The sequence below is a fragment of the Pholis gunnellus genome (assembly GCF_910591455.1).
Source record: "Pholis gunnellus genome assembly, chromosome: 11".
Classification (NCBI taxonomy): Eukaryota; Metazoa; Chordata; class Actinopteri; order Perciformes; family Pholidae; genus Pholis; species Pholis gunnellus.
In genome coordinates this window covers 1,742,113-1,761,091 of record NC_136538.1, presented here as the reverse complement: position 1 = coordinate 1,761,091, position 18,979 = coordinate 1,742,113, and the positions used below count along the sequence as shown (strand labels likewise).

The 18,979-nt window shown below is 40.4% G+C and overlaps 1 protein-coding gene across 4 annotated transcripts in view; it reads left to right on the top strand.

Annotated features, from left to right (window-relative positions):
- The first annotated feature begins 858 nt into the window (after positions 1 to 858).
- The window catches only part of tm9sf2 (transmembrane 9 superfamily member 2), an 18,303-nt gene continuing 182 nt past the window's right edge, over positions 859 to 18,979 (top strand). Inside the window, exons 1-17 of one of the 4 annotated variants that reach the window (XM_079169505.1) lie at positions 923 to 1,063; positions 3,256 to 3,380; positions 5,905 to 5,972; positions 6,613 to 6,706; positions 7,719 to 7,846; positions 9,485 to 9,614; positions 10,077 to 10,201; positions 10,658 to 10,769; positions 12,556 to 12,635; positions 13,126 to 13,234; positions 13,463 to 13,595; positions 15,550 to 15,669; positions 15,837 to 15,894; positions 16,012 to 16,171; positions 16,307 to 16,458; positions 17,255 to 17,366; positions 17,801 to 17,972. In XM_079169505.1, coding sequence (XP_079025631.1) covers positions 6,638 to 6,706; positions 7,719 to 7,846; positions 9,485 to 9,614; positions 10,077 to 10,201; positions 10,658 to 10,769; positions 12,556 to 12,635; positions 13,126 to 13,234; positions 13,463 to 13,595; positions 15,550 to 15,669; positions 15,837 to 15,894; positions 16,012 to 16,171; positions 16,307 to 16,458; positions 17,255 to 17,366; positions 17,801 to 17,972 — 1,660 coding nt within the window. In that variant the 5' untranslated portion in view covers positions 923 to 1,063; positions 3,256 to 3,380; positions 5,905 to 5,972; positions 6,613 to 6,637. Of the gene's footprint in view, positions 1,064 to 3,255; positions 3,381 to 5,904; positions 5,984 to 6,612; positions 6,707 to 6,888; positions 7,847 to 9,484; positions 9,615 to 10,076; positions 10,202 to 10,657; positions 10,770 to 12,555; positions 12,636 to 13,125; positions 13,235 to 13,462; positions 13,596 to 15,549; positions 15,670 to 15,836; positions 15,895 to 16,011; positions 16,172 to 16,306; positions 16,459 to 17,254; positions 17,367 to 17,800; positions 17,973 to 18,979 lie in introns of those variants that run through there. The other 3 variants (XM_079169504.1, XM_079169506.1, XM_079169507.1) reach the window with 3 other exon arrangements.

Here is an 18,979-nt window from a genome sequence, read left to right as displayed (position 1 = left end):
AGACCAACCGCTTATCTTTGATCCCAGCTAACGTTGAGCAAGAAGCGGGGTACACCCTGGAAGGATCTCCATTTCACTATAGGGCTGAAACTATAGAGACAGGCAGCTAATTATGCTGACATTTACACCTCTGGGCAATTTAGAGTCAACAATTAACATGCATGTCTTTACAATGTAAATGAAGGAAGCTGGAGAAAACTCACGCAACACAGGGATGATGTTGATTGTATCATTATTATTTTTGTAAGAATTACAGTACTGTTGCAACAACATTGCAAAATGCCTGTATGCTCCTCTTGATTCTGGTTATATTTCGTATGTGCTCCGCCCGCTAACGGGCTTCGCTACTGGCTATGCACATAGAACTAGAGTTACATCTAGGTAACTACTATTTCACCGCGATCCCACAATGCTCCACTTCTAACATGATACAGGGAAATGCGACTATTGTGGGCAAGAGGAAACAATAGAACATGAGCAAGAGAGAAGGCAGCTAATTGGAAACCTCAGCAAGATAAAAGTACATTTTTATATAATAGACATTCTGCAAAAGAACTCAAGAAGTAAGTGTTATCAAATAATATTTCAGTATCTTAGGCTACCTAATATTACTAAGAAAATGTAAGCCCATTTTAAATTTATTTTATTTAATTAGTTGATTTATTTTGTATTGGAAAAATATAAGTACTAGACATCCTGATCTACACTCCATACCAGTTGGTGGCGGTAATGCACCAATTCATTGTTTGCCAACCGCCAATATACCTCAAAAAAGAAAGAAGGAGAATGCGCCACTTCACGAAGCAGGACTTCCGGCTTGTGACGTGTTGGCCGCTGCAGAACCGGATGCTGGTGGCTGTCCAGTGTAGATGTCAGATGCCGTTTGAACTGCGAAGAGGAGCAAGTTAACTGTCTAAACATTGAGTGAAAATTGGCAGGTGAAAAGATGTTGCGTTGGCTGCTTGGAGCTGCGCTGCTGTCTCCAGCGGTAGGCTTCTACCTCCCGGGTCTGGCACCCGTGAACTTCTGTGAGCCTGGAAAAGACCAAGTTCCAGACTGCAAGGTAAACATGTCACAGATCACCTGTGTAACGTTAGCTGCCAGATGTTGACAACTAAATAACTGAATATCCAATATATAGTGCAACCACTAAATAAATACACAAAAGGCAGTAGCTGAGCTAGCTTACGGTAGTTCTTTATAAACAGTTAGCTTTATGTAACTATATGTGAGGTGGCTAACGTTAGCCAAAAAAAACAAACAGCAAGCTAACGGATACAAAGATAAGCTAGATAGGAAGCAAAAGTTAGCTGTACAGCCTTAGCTAAATAAATCTAAATATCGTCGATATTCTGGACATCAAGCTAGTATCAGATATTTCCAAATTATATTGACTTAGTGGCTTAATTAGAATATTAAAAACTAAATGATTCCTAACTTTTTTGCTCACAGCAACAAACAGACATGTTAGACTGACTACTTACTACCACTAATAAAGCAAAGGATGTCACTCTGTTTCTCATGCACACACAGCAAGAATTGCGGTGCTCAGTCCTATATGACTTCTGGTGACTAGTAGTTCTCTTGAATACCGATGTTGAATACACTTATTGTAAGTCGCTTTTGATAAAAGCGTCTGCTAAATGACTGTAATGTAATGTAATGTAATGTAATATAGAAAGATGTAATAATTTCCAGCCTCTGCGGGCAAAACTGTCTCCTCCCATCTCCAGCTATCTAACAAAATCATAAATGAACCTGCATTTATATACTAACCACAACAACGCTAAATCAAATGTTTCTCTTTTTTCTATCATAAAATATGACAGACATAGGGCTGGGTGGTATGGCCTAAAATGTATATCACGGTATCATTTTGAAGCATGGACGGTAACGGTGTATGGCAGTATATTTATTTTTCCAATATAAATGCTTCTGACAGGGTAATGCACTAGTATAGCAACTGCGTGGCATAATTTCAACCATCCCAAAGTCAGTGTAAACCGAATACAATTCTAAATGTTTATTTTACTTGTTGTCAACTATAGTGGTTATTTGCAGAAAACACACAATTCAAATGAATAGGAAATAAATAATTCTATTTTTATTGAAAAACTTGGCAATAGTAGATTTAATGATCTATTCTAAGCTTCATAGAGCTAGTGTTAGGAAGTTCAACTGGTCAAAATGTATCTAGTTTATATTGCTGTGAAAACATCTCCTTCTAACAACTATTTATTCAGGTTTCTCACCAAAAACGACATTTTACAAGATTACATTTGAACACACCATGATAGCTATATAACTTTTGTCCAATTCTCATTTTTATCTGAAAAAAGCTTAAACATACCATGCAAGTCAACGCAACCTCGTGGAGGAGGCAGAGTTTGCAGACTCTGTGGAAGACTCATCCATATCCCTGGCAGAGGTCATTGAGGTAGTTCAAAGGCTCCTTGGTGGCAAGGCGCCAGGGGTGGATGAGATTTGCCCTTAGAGGCTGAAGGCTCTGGCTGTTTTAACTGAAATGCTTCTTTCTGTGTCGCATGGAGGTCGGGGACAGTGCCTGTGGAGTGGCAAACTGGGTTTGGGGTTCCCATTTTAATAAAATTCAGCCTCTCTGGGAAAGTTTATTCTGGGATACTGGAAAGGAGGCTCTGACTGATTGGCCGTGGAACAGTAGACCAGCTCTTAACCCTTGCAGGTCTGTTGGAGGGGCCAAGGGAGATTGCCCATCCAGTCTACGTGTGTTTTGTGGACTTGGAGAAGGCTTATAACTGTGTCCACTGGGGAGTCCTGTGGGTTTATGGGATAACTGGGTCCTTACTACAAACAATCAGGTACTTCTTAAACCAAAGTGATTGCTGTGTCTGTATCTTCAGCCCAAAGTCAAACACATTTTCCAATGGATGTCAACCTCCGCCAGGGTGCTCCCTTGTCACCGATTCTGTTTGTGATTTTCATGGACAAGATCTCAAGGCGCGGCCAGGGGGAGGAGAGTCTATGGTTTGGGGACCTCTGAATTGAGTCTCAACTCTTTGCAGATGATGGTTCGAGGGCTGGGCAATATGGCCAAAATCTTTTATCCAGATGTAGGTCATTTTATATCTCTTTGAGAGGACTTAATGCCTTATTCACAGATTCCAGAATATCAAAGTCCTGCCTAGTAAGGAACAGATGTTGTGTTTTATTGTCTGCATGGAGGACCTGTGGGAGAGCTTTCTCCTGCACTATGACCCTTTCAATCATTTGTTGCAGGGAGCCCCACATGGCTTGTGATCAGCTGAGGAACATGCAAGCCCAGTTCTGCTTGAGCCTTGGTCAGTTCACGTCTGAGACTTCTCGCAGATGACAATATTTATATATTACACTTTACAGGACAGGTAACGCATGTTATTGTATATTCTATACATTTTTTTCTTTAAAAATAATATTTTATTCTTACTATATACTAGTCATCATGACTTTTGAAAATTGTTTGCAAAGTCAGGGGGCGTATTTTGGATTTTAAGCTTTTAAACTAACTTATGTATGCTGGGAAACTCAATTGCAGATTTGTTTTGCCATGTGGCTGTTACTATAAAAACTAAAACATTAACATACAGTAATGCTTGTAGTTATATTTTGTGACGTCAGCACCCTAAAAAAAATGATCAACATTCTGATATCGTCACAAAGTGACTTAAAAAAGCTGTATATCTTGCTATCAAGAAGTGAATAATAGAGCTTGATTTGAAAGAAATACAAAAAGATATTGAAGAAAGAACAGACATCCACTATTTTTTGATTATGCAGTGGCATGATTTATGATTACCTTATTTATTTATTTTTGTTTTTCACAAAAAAGGATGTTCACTAAAAAACGATCTATCTGAGAAGCAATACAAACATTTGTTTCTTGACAAAATATAAGGTAAAGTGACTATAGTATGTTTTAGTGCCATTTTAAGAGTTTTAATCATATTTTGAAGACACTCACCAACTTCTTGAAGATGGCAGCTGCTTGTTCTACTTGGGATAGTTTGACACATTTTGATTATTATCAGGATACATTACATTACAGTCATTTAGCAGATGCTTTTATCCAAAGCGACTTACAATAAGTGTATTCAACATCGGTATTCAAGAGAACTACTAGTCACCAGAAGTCATAAGTGCATCTCCTTTTTTAAACAAGCATCTAAGAGCATAAACCAGAGCAAACGTACAGAAACAAACATACAATAAGTGCAACATACTAATACGAATACAATGAGTGCTAAGTGGAAGGCTCAGGGTAGCACTTCTTGAAGAGGTGAGTTTTCAGCCTGATGAAAGATGGGCAGCGACTCTGCTGTCCTGATGTCAGTGGGAAGTTCATTCCACCATTGTGGGGCCAGGACAGAAAACAGCCGTGACCGGGTCGATCGGCCGCAGGGACCTCTGAGCGACGGGGCAACCAATCGCCCTGATGCAGCAGAGGGAAGTAGTCGGGCGGGGGTGTAGGGCTTGACCATGGCCTGGAGATATGAAGGAGCTGTTCCTTTCACTGCCCTGTAGGCTAGCACCAGAGTCTTAAACTGGTTGCGAGCTCTTACAGGGAGCCAGTGTAGAGCACGGAGAAGGGAAGTTGTGTGGGAGAACTTGGGGCGATTGAACACCAGACGAGCTGCAGCTTTCTGGACAAGCTCCAGAGGTCGGATGGCCGACCCCGGGGCTCTGGCAAGTAGGGAGTTGCAGGATAATATTGTGAATTGCAATTATTGTGGCCAGGAAACTTAAGACGTGAAATGTTCTAATTGACCAATGCCTAACTGCATTTCTTTCAATAAATTGTGACCTTTGGACTGAGAAGTGAGACAATTACAATAAACCTGTTGAGTATCACATACGCTATCTGGGAGTGGCAGATAAACAGGCAGTTCGGTGCGGCATCAGCACCGAAGAGGAAGTGAAGAGGAAGCTGAGCTGGAAGGCAAAGCTCTCAATTTACCAGTCTATCGGCATTCCAACCCTCACCTATGTCCATGAGCTTTGGGTAGTGACCGAAAGAATGAGATTGCAGATACAATCGGCCAAATGGAGCTTACTTTGTATGGTGCGGAGCTCAGACATCTGATCATGATGCCTCATGAAGGCCTTCCTTTAGAGGTTTTCCAGGCACTTCAAACTGGTAAGAGGCCGGGGTGTAGACACAGAACACACTGGAGAGAGAGTGTTACCTGGGAATGCCACGTTTACCCGACAAAATGAAGGCCTCATAATGTAACTCAGTGCAACCTCTGTTGCCATTGTCTATCGCCATTAGCCTCTAGCCCTGATCCTGTCACGTTTATCTGAATTTGACCGTGACCACGTCTTTCTGGGTCAAATTGATCTGTAAAGAGATGACTGTTATAACCTCCACCGCAGTGCGGGCGGTGCATGTAGAACGTTGCTCCTTTGCCGAGGTTCTTTGCTTACCTGGTGTCTGGCATGGGGGGGTAGAAGCTGTTTGTCTGCGCTGCCCGTGCTGCAGTGGCGCAGAACCGGTTGAGGGTCGGCAGAGTTTCACTTTGTATTACGTGACCAGGCATTATCAATACACTTGGCGAGGGGGCCTTCAACCACAACAAACGTGACTGTGGTGTATGTATAGTATGTATAGTGCCTAGAAAAAGCATTTATCCGTTGAACTTTTTCATGATTTATTTATTCACCCAAATTACAAAAACAACACATTTTCTTACTTACCCAGAGTATCTAGAACATTGTTTCTGGAAAAGATGCATAGCTGGTACGTTTTTAAAATGTTATTGCAATGTCCTCTCAACAAACACCAATACCAAGCAATCAAGAATCAATAGCTAACAACATGAAAATGAAAGCCTGATTGAAGCAATATTCCTGTCTTGCTAATATGTGTCTGTCTGCTTTGTTTAATTCTAGTCGACCATTGAGCTGTTTGTGAACAGGTTGGATTCAGTGGAGTCTGTTCTTCCTTATGAATATACTGCGTAAGTGCAAGGTGCTTAACACTGTACCAATGTGTCTGTTGTAGCTTTTGTATGTTTTTTTCATTTTATCCCTTTTGAGTTATTCCCTCAGGCTGCACAACTTGCTTCTCCTGTGCATTATTTTTGTCCAAAAGCATTATAGAATTATTGTTGCAGTTTAAAGCTAAAGTGGATAAATAGGTAAATATTGAGCCATTAAATGTATAAACTGTAACAGAGAACACCTCTACTTATGCTATAAGTTGTTTACTCTTTTCTTTAATTTATTTTTGTCATGCTTTATTCACATGAGACTTAATGTAAATAGTAAATTCTGGTATGAAAACCATTATTGTGCATATAACTGGATGTAGATTTGCTTCACTCACCAGCCAACAATAGAAATGTAAATGTATTGAGTGGCTGGTAGATTTTGGAATAATAAAAGTTTATTTCCAACAATGATCAGAACTGTTGAAAGCATGTTGATAATTTCAGCGTGATTAAAACACAGCAGCAGTTGTCTGAAACAGTGCAGAGAGCCTCTACGTCTTATCCATTTTGAGTTCTCTCATCTGGAAATCTACTGTATAATGTTAATTAAATGGTTTTTAATGTATTCTGCCCCAATATTTTAAACAGTCGCCTCCTGTTTGCGTAGGTTCGACTTTTGCTCAGAGAAAACAATGAAACGTCCATCGGAGAATCTGGGCCAGGTTCTTTTTGGGGAGAGGATCGAACCCTCACCATACAAGGTAACACATCTACAGAAACAGACACACACTTTTACAGCAACAAACATTGAAACACTCACTCATTCACTCACTGTTGAGGTGATATTCCTTCAATGAAGTCTTTCAGTGGCAGTGTTTACATACACAAAATACACACAGAAGGTTGTTGTTTGCAGATGCAATCTACTCTTTTTTTTTTTTAGGCTAAGTACAGAAAATTGGATTATAGCTGTGACAACTTGGGGGCTTGGAATAGAGTGGGTCCTCCTCTCTGGCTCCTCCTATCCGCATGTCTTTGAGCGAGACACTGACTCCCAAGTTGTTCCCCTGGCCTCCTGCATGTGACGTTAAAAATGAAGGACTTTAAGCTCTAGGACTATATTAGTCTGACTAGGGGTGTGCGGTATACCACAAATGAATCGCATTACATTTACATTATGGGGCAGGGTCCTCCTTCCAAAACACATTTAGGTCAAGACCTAATTTTCATTCTTATTTGAAGCCAATAGACACATTCGCTTTTTTTTTTTAAATAAACTTCACTCTCTTAAGATATGTTCCCTTACATTGCCAATAGAGTGAAGATTGGTAGATTCATGTTGTGTGTGTGTGTAGTATCCTTTTTTAATTTTGTAGTACCCTAATATAATAACGTCCCCGCAAAACTCCCCAAAAATTCTGTGCTAAAGATTTCTGCTCTATCGCCCACCCCTCAGACTGAACAGGTAACAAGTGTCCCAGGTCCTCACCAGGCTAATGAATAACATTACAGGTTAGGGGTTAAGAATAAGGCATCCTTAAGCACATAATTGCTATCATGCTGAAATTCTGGTCAGTGTGTTAAACAAAACTATCCAGATAATCACTTTCAATGAGACATAATACAATGTCAAGAAAAATTATATTTCCAAATTAGTTTAGTTATAAATGTAGCACAGTGGAGACTGATTCTTAACAGTGATGGCAAACAAACAAAACCCAGTTGTTCCGGTGTCAAAGAGCACACACATACTAACTATGTCTTGTGTGTCAGTTTGAGTTTAAGAAACCTGCGGCGTGTCAGAAGGTGTGTACCAGAACCTACAACACCAACAACCCATTAGACAAAGCCAAACTGGACTTCCTCAAGAAAGGCATGTTACTCAACTACCAGCATCACTGGTATGTATGGTTCACTGACATACACATATCACAAAGTGAAGGAAAATGTAACCAAATCTTTAAAGACTTGCACATACACCAAAACACATTAACTGTGTGATGTGGAAAACTTGTAATTTTTGTCAACCTTCATTTTGATAAATAGTAGAAACTATATGAGTTGGTTTGATCAGTAGTTCTAACTTTATGTTGGAAGGAGTAGTAAGGGAACTGTACTGTCCCCGTGAGTGTGCTATCAGCCAACACAATGAGTTTCAGATCACAAGGTGTGTGAGACATGGGATTATGAGGAGTCTGAGTTGTAAAACAATCCCTGTGGTTCATCAGGCAAGGTACAAATACTGCAACAGCACAGCCCTCTGGACAAAAGTAGATATGAGTGGAGGCTGACAAGGAAGTATGCTAGCTCAAAAAAAGGCAAGATACAGATAAAACTGGCAGTATTTTAACCATAGTTTTAACATCTCCACAAGTGAACTAATGCAACAGCAGAACATATCAAACTGGACTAAAGTACACAAGAAATGTTGCAACATCTAAGCAGCTTGACACAATTCAACTCCAACTAAACAGTTTTTGTCCTAGGTGGCTAAAATTTGGACTTTGAAGGTCCATGCTGCCGTGGCTTGAGGCATTATGTTTGCGGGTTAATTTGTCCGTCCGTCCGGTCCATTCTTGTGTGTGTGTGTGTGTGCGCGATATCTCCCACCTTGAGCAAAATTTCTTCAAATTTGTACATGAACTAGAGGTGCACCGATCGATCGTCTGCCGGTCAGTCTCATATTTCCGATTATTTGCCAGTCACATGTGCCCCATGATAGTTTTACTTCGGCAAACAGCAGCACAGACGTTGATGTCACAGCCTTGGAGGAACACTCTTTAAAACATTTGGAACAACTAACTTAATTAGACACTTATTATATTACAATCTATTGCCATGCATGCTACTCAGAGTAATCACAGTGACAGGGTCGTCTGCCGTCAGTCTCTCCCCATCACAATCCTGCTTATAACGGAACTAACAGCTGATGTTAACAGAGGTTGCATGACTTCCATTATGATGCCTTCAAGCATTTCTGTAAAAATGAAAATTATTGTTGTATTAAACATCACAATCCAATACGATGAAGTTTCAAAAAAAAAAAACTGTGTTTCCACTGGCCGTTAGCAGTTGTAGGAGAACTGCAAGGAGAGGAAGAAGGGAGTGAGACGGCATCAGGACGTGGGCAAGAGATGGTCTGGTAGTGGATCGAATAAATAAATAAATAAGGCAAGAGTATATTACTAACAAACGTGGCGATTTAAAAATGTAACAACAAACAAAACAAAATTGATTCATATAGAACAAGTGGTGGTGGGTGATGTGGTGGTGTCAAATGTGAGGTGGACTTAAAATGCTTATGTGAGAATCCATATGGAAATACATTAAGGGATGTGTTAAACAGGTAAGTGTATAACACGCGTGGTGCTATTGTGTTAGTAAATGTGTCTGCAGATACTTTTTATCGTTATAACATCTTAGAAGTCAGTCTCTGGCATGTGTCGTGTAAAAGACCAAGTTCGGTACGCTGTTGTCAGTACACTGTGTACATTAGTGGGCATCACAGGCTTTTGTTGTGTGTGTGTGTCTGTGTGAAGGATTGTGGATAACATGCCAGTCACTTGGTGCTATGATGTTGAAGATGGACAGAAGTTCTGTAATCCTGGTTTCCCTATTGGCTGCTTCGTCACAGAAGCAGGTCGACCCAAAGATGCCTGCGTGGTCAACGTGAGTGGGTTGCACATGGACACACGCAAAGCCCTCTTCAACAGTATAACTAACATTTAATCAATCCAGCATATTCACAAAAGACTAGTAATTTACAAGATTCAATCTGTATTAAAATGAGAAAATTAGACAGTGGTCTCTGTTACATCAGTGACACTGACACTGTTGGCAGCTACTAAATACTGTAACATTAGGTTTTTAAGGCCACTATGCATGGAATCTATCAACCTATTGTCGTCAGTTTTTATTTTGTATTTTTCTACTTGGTCTTTAGTGTCTATGGGTCAGATTTGCTGTGGGGTTGAAACGGGTCAGCGGCATGCATCCCTGTCTGCCACAGTGTCATTTGTTTCTGCCCACAATGTCAGAATGCTTCATATCGTACACATAGTTGTTCCTGTAATACCACATTATAACCCTGTCTGTGCCTTCAACCTTTTGTGTCTCAATTTTGTTTTCCAGTCTAACTTTAATGAAAAGGATGCTTTTTACATCTTTAACCATGTGGACATCACCATCCATTACCACATCGTTGAGAATGAACAACTGGGAGCTCGATTGGTTGCTGCCAAGATTGAACCCAAAAGGTGACAGTTTTAGCTGGTATGGAGCTGTCCTGAACCAGTGACCTCACATATGATTAATATTACATCCACCTGTCATACAGTTTTGTCATCCTGATGTCATCCTCACCCTTTATATTGCATATATATTTATGCATTGGTTATATTGTTAATTTAAAAAAAAACCTTATACTGATTATATTGTTTCATTGTTCATTTAAAACATTTGTTAGAAGCATTCTGGAGCTAGGCACCTCTGACTTCAGCTCAGTGTGGGGTAGTTCTACATTTGGGTCAACTGTAGAACTCTTTGGGGATGCCACTGGTATGAAAGCCATTCGTTCCATCGACTAGTAGATGTTGTAACTATGTTAAGGTATTCATTAGCGTTCTTGTAGGTCCTGCCTGTATTGTGATCAGATCTCAATATGTAAATGAACTGGTAAACTTGACTTCTTTTGTCTTACTTTCTCCATCCAGCTATGACGACTCTAATGAAGATAGCCCTGCTTGTTCTGGGGGGCCAAAGTTCCTGAGAAACAAACACACAGGAGTGTTTGAGATCCCATACACTTACTCTGTCAACTTTGTGGTTAGTACAATTGTGCCGTCTCTGTGTTTATGCTGTTTTGTTGGGCTCTAAAGAAGACCTTGGCTAGAAACTGAAAACAGCCCATGCTGGAATGTGGAGGAAGTAAAAAACGTAATGACACACATGTAGTTATGTTAGTTAAAAACATTTCAAATTAAAGATTGGACCAGTGCAGTGCAAAAATGTGATTTTACCAATCTTTTTTCTTTTCCTAACTAAAAGCTTTTCTCCAGGGCTTTGGAGAGCCATTGCGTCTCGAACTACACCCAACTGTAATCTGTTGGACTCATGTGCTCTGCCTGGTTTCAACCTTCTTCTCTGTAGTGTAAATACATTTATACAATGCACAAAAATATGTAGTGTAAATGCATTAACTGGTACAAAAGATGTAGAGTAGAGAAATTACCAGTATTTATACTGAGGAAATACATTTAACTTGCATTAAATTCACCTTGGGGCACCACCCTATAGATAGATAGATAGATAGATAGATATATATATGCATGCATGTATACATTTGGATGTAAAGGAACTTAACTATGCAAACTAGGGCTGCAACTAACGATTATTTTAAGAATCGATTAATCTGTCGATTATTTGTTCGATTAATCGATGAATCGGATAAAAAAACAAAAAAGCATTAATTTCCAACCCTTTATTCAAAAACAGAACTCACAGTGCAAAGAATCTTCAGAAAGTGCACAAAGGTTGCTCGAACATCCCTGAGCTGTTAAAGTAATAATTAAAAAAAAAATTGACTAATATCAGGAGTGGGATTCAGCGGGTTACCCACGCCTCTCGGTGAAGGGTAGACACGCTGAGACACGCTGAGCCACTCAGTGTGGCGCGCGTGCAGCCCCGAATATCTAAGGGCATCACAGACCTGTTGTTGCTCAATCTCGTGTGGCTGAACGCCACTTGTCCCTCTAAGAAGTTGAACGCCGACCGCACGGGGCCGCGTAACTAGTCAGCATGCCGGAGTCTCGTTCGGTATCGGAATTAACCAGACAAATCGCTCCACCGACTAAGAACGGCCATGCACCACCACCCACAGAGTCCAGAAAGAGCTATCAATCTGTCAATCCTTTCCGTGTCCGGGCCGGGTGAGGTTTCCCGTGTAGAGTCAAATTAAGCCGCAGGCTCCACTCCTGGTGGGGCCCTTCCGTCAATTCCTTTATGTTTCAGCTTTGCAACCATACTCCCCCCGGAACCCAAAGACTTTAGTTTCCCGGTCGCTGCCCGGCGGGTCATGGGAATAACGCCGCCGGATCGCTAGTTGGCATCGTTTATGGTCGGAACTACGACGGTATCTGATCGTCTTCCAACCTCCGACTTTCGTTCTTGATTAATGAAAACATTCTTGGCAAATGCTTTCGCTTTCGTCCGTCTTGCGCCGGTCCAAGAATTTCACCTCTAGCGGCACAATACGAAGTGTCCCGGCCGTCCCTCTTAATCATGGCCCCAGTTCAGAGAAAAACCCACAAAATAGAACCGGAGTCCTATTCCATTATTCCTAGCTGCGGTATTCAGGCGACCGGGCCTGCTTTGAACACTCTCATTTTTTCAAAGCAAAGCTTCGGACCCCGCGGGACACTCAGTTAAGAGCATCGAGGGGCGCCGAGAGGCAAACATTTCCGCGACTTATTGAGTGGCGTAATAATCCCGCGACACAACGAATCGATAATGAAATTCGTTGCCAACTATTTTAATAATCGATTTTTATCGATTTTATCGATTCGTTGTTGCAGCCCTAATGCAAACAGTGTGTGTATGTTTGCGTGTGTAGGAAGACAAGAATATTCGTTGGGCATCTAGATGGGACTACATCCTGGAGTCAATGCCTCACACCAACATCCAGTGGTTCAGGTAAGACTCAAAACACACACACTGACATACATTTGACATCCTTTTTTTTGCCATAATTTGCAACTCTGGAAAAATGTATGAATGCTTTTTGTTTGCTAGAATTAATTGTAGTTTTGAGCCTTTGTTCATGCATTTTCTGCCACTGATGTTTTGAAGTTCATGAACAAAATTTGTTGACACAAAGTCAAATGATAATCAGTTTACACGTCAAGGTTTGAGAGCATGCAGGGACAGATGTGGAAGTGCTGAGAAAGCAAGCATCTGGATCTTATTAAGCAATAGGGGCCTTCTTTACTAGATTTTCTAAGCTGCATGCTCTGTTTGAGCAGTTTGTGTGTCTTTAAACCATTGATCAACCCTGGTGTCTATCAGCTGACCCGTTGTCTCAAAGTACAGAGACAATCCACTGATACAACATGAATTAAGAAATGAGCCAAATTTGTTAAACAGCCATAACTAACTTGGCTTGGGTGTTTTTTTTCATCCCCAGCATAATGAACTCATTGGTGATTGTGTTGTTCCTGTCTGGAATGGTAGCAATGATCATGCTGAGGACTCTGCATAAAGATATCGCCCGATACAATCAGATGGACTCTGTGGTGAGTACCTGTCTGTGTGGATCACCTCTGATTAAGGAAATGAAGCTGTGGTCTAACAGTTTGCAAATAGTTCAAAGTTCATAGTTACAGCAATGATGAACTTTATATTTACTATCATATTCAACATAATCAGTCATGGCAGTCATGGCACTACTAGAACGTGACGCAATGATGATGGACGTTAGGGGTGTGTTGTCATCATATCTGTTCATCCGTCTGGTTCTCCAGGAGGATGCTCAGGAGGAGTTTGGGTGGAAGTTGGTCCATGGAGATGTTTTCCGACCTCCCAGGAAGGGAATGCTGCTGTCTGTTTTCCTCGGCTCTGGAACCCAGATCTTCATTATGACCTTCGTCACCCTTTGTATGTCTTTTTAATCTTCATAATTGTTTATAAGAATTTAAAAAAATAGTCATAGATTCCGGGGTTCCAGGCCTGACTCTTCGCCGTGCCTAATCAAGTTTTTAAAATACAAAACATGCAACATCTCATGGTATCAAATAATTACAAAAAATCTATTATTCCGGCTTTGAAAGATGGTGTAAAATTGCACAAATATCTTATGTACCGCCCTGCCTCTCTTCAGGACAACTCATTTACACATTTACATTGTGCAATGTAACAGATCTTACAGTAACAGTGTGTCAGATTTAGTGGCATCTACTGGTGAGTTGCAGATTGCATGAAGAAGAACATAGACATCCGTCAGTATCAGTCAGTCCTCCTGTCCTCTGCCCTCTTGTCTGTCATGTCCGTTCTTGCTGCAAAGAGGTATTGATAAAGTCTTGGCCTTTTACTCGCAAATACTTTATTGCACGTACAGTAACGAGCGTAGTTCCCGTCAACACAGCTGCATCACTTCATCAAAACATTAAACATTAAATAAAAAAACAGTAATGTCGGAGCTTATAAATACTACAATCTTTAATCATTTAGGATCGGGGCCGTTTAATACAGTGTTTTGGTAAACATCCCTACCTTCAAACGCAGATAGCTCTCGCCAGCTGTTCTGGGCTGCTGTAGAAACATGGAGGTGCAACAGGACGTCGATAGAAATGGCCTTTTCTAAGCTAAGGAAAAGACTACAATTCTTAGTTTCAGGTGATTATACACTGATTTAAACATAGTTATAAATATTTATATTTAGTTTTTAAACAAATCCAATATAATCCAACAAGAAATATGTTGAGGTCATTTAGAATCAGTGTCTCCATTGCAAAGTTTGTGCACCAGAGAACAATGAAGTTTATTTTAAAATAAATCAACTTTTCGATTCATTTCAGCGGTTTATACAGATGCACAATAGCATGGTAAGACTGTGTTCAGTTGAGTTGCAGAGGATCATAAAAGTCCCAATGTGGATCCTATCACTGATTTGAATCAATGATCAGATCATGAGAACAGTAGGGAGAAGCCCCGATCACGTTATTTTGCTGCTGATACAATTGCCGATCGTTAATGAGCCATATCGGCTGTTACAGATTGTTTGTTTTCCGTTGTTTTTGGTTTTTTTATTATAGCAGCTGGTATACAAGGCTACAGTCTACTTTTTTTCACCACCATCCCAATAATCATTTCAACCGCCCTGAAGTCGGTGTAAACGGTCAAAACTGCCAAATGTTATCCTTTTGTAGTCATCTATAGTGGTTATTTGCATGAAAAACACACAATTCAAATGATTAGGAAATGTATCAAAAATAAATCTTGGCATGAGGAGGTATAATGATGTATTATAAACTGCTTAGAGCTAGTGTTAGGAAGTTAAACGGCTCACAATTCCCTTTTTATTATATCTTTTTTTATTGGTGTGAAAACATCTCCTTCAAACAACTGTATTTATTCAAGACATCCAGACTTCAGTGTCAGTGAGGCCAGGCATGGCAGAGACTGACTCCTTTTGTAGCTGAACTGGCGTTAAGTGGTGTGCTTTTTGTCAAACTTTGCCATTTCTCCGTTTTTTCCACACTAACTGGCAGCTTGATCACTGACAGCACAGAGATGCCACGTGACGCTGCCGTCATTGTACTATTGGCTCACTAGCCTTGTAAGAATCGGGAACCAAATGTCAGATGTCTTCCACGGAGATATACAAAACATTCATTTTGGAACCGTCAAAATTTTAAACATTATTATATACAATTGTAATATTTTTGTTGGAAAAGCGATGCAATTCTGCACCTTTCTCATAGTTCTGTGGATGTTCTGTTTTTGAAATGATTTGTCTACATAAAAATGTTATCAATATTTAACCTAAACGATCCAGTATCAGTAGGGCCTTACTTCTCCTAACGGCACATGTAATCTCCCCATTCTCCAGTCTTTGCCTGTCTTGGGTTCCTCTCTCCTGCGAACCGTGGGGCTCTGATGACATGTGCTCTGGTTCTCTGGGTTCTTCTGGGAACTCCTGCTGGATATGTGGCTGCTCGCCTCTACAAATGTAAGTGAGAGAGGAAAAAGGGAAGTGTTTTATGTTGACGGAAAAAAAGAAAACGCAGAAAAATGATTCCAGGTAGGGCTGCAGCTTGCCATTATTTTCCTAATCCAGTTTGATTTGATTTCTATAAATCCTTTTCTTCTTTGTCTTTATGTTTGGTTAATTGACAGCTTTTGGAGGAGAGAAGTGGAAGACCAACGTTCTGCTGACAGCCTTTCTCTGTCCTGGGTAAGACTGACTCAAACACTGAACATAATAATGGACACAACACCAGGGTAGAAGGTTACTACATGAGAGGAACACTCATGAACTCCTTCATTTACCATCCTCTCTGTCTCTGCTCAGGGTGGTATTTGCAGATTTCTTTGTGATGAACTTGATCCTGTGGGGTGAAGGGTCTTCAGCAGCCATGCCATTTGGAACCCTGGTGGCCATATTGGCTCTTTGGTTCTGTATCTCAGTGCCTCTTACCTTTATAGGAGCATACTTTGGCTTCAAGAAGGCAGTAAGTAAATATAAATGTACATCCATTTATAAGTAATGCATTCTGTCATCATTTTTTTTGGAGTAACTATTTCCGGGTGTACCCCGTGTTTAATTCTCTTCTCTTTCTTTTCTACACTGTGACTGATTGTTTAAGGGTATTGAGCACCCAGTGCGGACCAATCAGATTCCTCGTCAGGTCCCAGAGCAGTCATTCTACACAAAGCCTTTCCCTGGTATCATCATGGGAGGAATTCTGCCTTTTGGATGTATATTTATTCAGCTGTTCTTCATATTAAACTCCATCTGGTGAGAATAAAGAAACCGTTATTAGTCATAGAAAGTCTAAACACAACTTGCCAGCTCAGTTTTTGCTTCTAAGTAAGTATGGAAAGCTAAGAATCAGTTGAGTTGTTTTTAGTCAGAGCTGTGGGGAATCCTGAAATGGTGATGCGGCTCACAACCTCTGAAAGCCTGAAACACATTAACAGGTATTAAAACTAGCCCTTCTAGATATAATAAGAAGCACAATTCTGCAACTGCATTGATTTACTTCTCACCTAATCAGAAACTGATTTTGATTGGGAGAATAAGTATATGATAAATAGAACAGAATACAATCAAGTAAAAGCTTTTGGTAAAATAGTTGTACTTCTGAAGTGTCTCGAGCATAAATACATTGTTCAGACTTGTTTTTTAGATTATAGTGGGACATACTCAGGATTATCGTAATTAACTGTATTTTTCTATTACTGTAAAGTTGCTCATTAACAGAAATTACCTGACTTTTCATCAACTTCAACCTATACAGGGTATATCATAACCCCAATTGAATAATCTAATTTGGCAGAGCTAGACATTAATGACATGTCAAGGGGTTAAATTCTAACCAGTCCGACTGCAGCCGGGGACATTTGTTGCATGTCATAGAAAATCCAATAAAGGCAAAAATGCCAAAAGAAAATAATGTTTAAAAAAATCTACTGTATCAATGCCTATCACCAAATATGTTGGCAAACCAACAATATGATGTATTTTCATACAGTGATATGTTTGATGTCTTTACTGTAGTCCATTTAAGGACATAGTTCTGCCTTTCCTCCAGGTCCCATCAGATGTACTACATGTTTGGCTTCCTTTTCCTTGTCTTCATCATCCTGGTCATCACCTGCTCTGAGGCCACCATCCTGCTTTGCTACTTCCATTTATGTGCTGAGGTAAACAGCATGATTAATGCATTACATATATTATGTTCAAGATTATAAGATAGCAGTGTTATTTTGACCGGCTCTCACATCATGTCAGCAGTTGGGTTAAACTTTATGTATTCTTCTCCTGCTGTTTGTTAGTAGTTTCTTTTTTATATGAATGAGATTATTCATTGTAAGTATTTGGTTTCATTTAGATTGTATGACTCCAGTAGAGGTGAAATGCTGCCCTCTATTCTATGGTTTAGATTTGATTTAGTTCTGTGTTCTTGAGATTGATTTAACACTCGCAGGCATTGACCGCTGGTTCATGGCTCTGCAAACCAGTCTCTGTATAACAGGGGCACTCACTCTTTTAACCCATTCAGTCAGGGCCTCAATTTACCAAACTGAGTGTTTCTTCCCTTACATCTCAACTCTGGCTGTTGTTTTCATTTTCAAAGGACTACCATTGGCAGTGGCGTTCCTTCCTGACTAGTGGCTTCACTGCTGTCTATTTCCTGGTCTACGCCATTCATTACTTCTTCTCTAAGCTGCAAATCACTGGACTAGCCAGCACCATCCTGTACTTCGGATACACCATGATTATGGCTCTCATTTTTTTCTTATTCACAGGTACGTACAGTGTATGAAAAAGAAGGGAAGGATAAAGGTTGATGTATTTTTCCATTTTTGTTTGTCGTGGCTGTGATCTTTCTACTGCATACAGCTACAACATGTATTATTGGGGTAAAAGGAGAGCTCTCAGTTTAGAGGGTGGAGGGTGCTGTCAGGATGGAGGTGCCATTTCTAGATCATTGGTCCTTGACCGATTGATGATATATTACAGTAAAACGGTATCCAGCGGCAGAGGACATCAAGACTTGTCTATCTGCACAGACTTCAATCATTTTTACAGTTGAAAATGTGTACAACTGTTGTGACCGGGTTCATTTCCAGTGTCGCTATGTGTGATGGGGCCATCAAACTTCATTGACAGAACAGTGACATGACCTGAGCCAATCAAACTAACGTGTTCGATTGCCACTTAACCCAAGTCCAATATTCACTCTTCCTTTAGCTCTGGTTTGGTCTCCACCAACTCTCTATAGCCGCTAGATGCTCCACTATGTTCAGTCCTCTGTCTGCTGTCTGTTGCTGAGCAGGTCGTGTACGGTGGGCTTTTATAAGAGCTTCTCCACGTTCATATGCAAACAGTTCTACATCAATGTCTGTCTCTCTGTGGCAGTGGACATGTGCCCAGTTCTACAATTCTGGATTTTATAAAACAGCAACATGCCTACACGTGGCTTAATAAAACTGACGAAAAGAAAAGAATGCATATCGCTTAAATAAGTAAGACTTCAGTCAGGAACACTCTCGTTATAGATTTTAACCATTTATTGCAACAAATGGAATACAGTTAAACTTGGCGATAATGGCTCCGCTCTTTGAATGCTCCCCGGATTAGCCAGCAGCTACTGAGCTAAGACTGGGAGCACCGAGCAATAAGAAACGCTGTAATATTAAACAGTAAGGCTTGTAGTGTCGTGACATTGCAACAGGTTGAGAGTTACAGTGCTAAAGAATGTTGATTCATTGGTGGAGATCCACTGCCTCTCAGCCTCACATTGGTCAAGAAA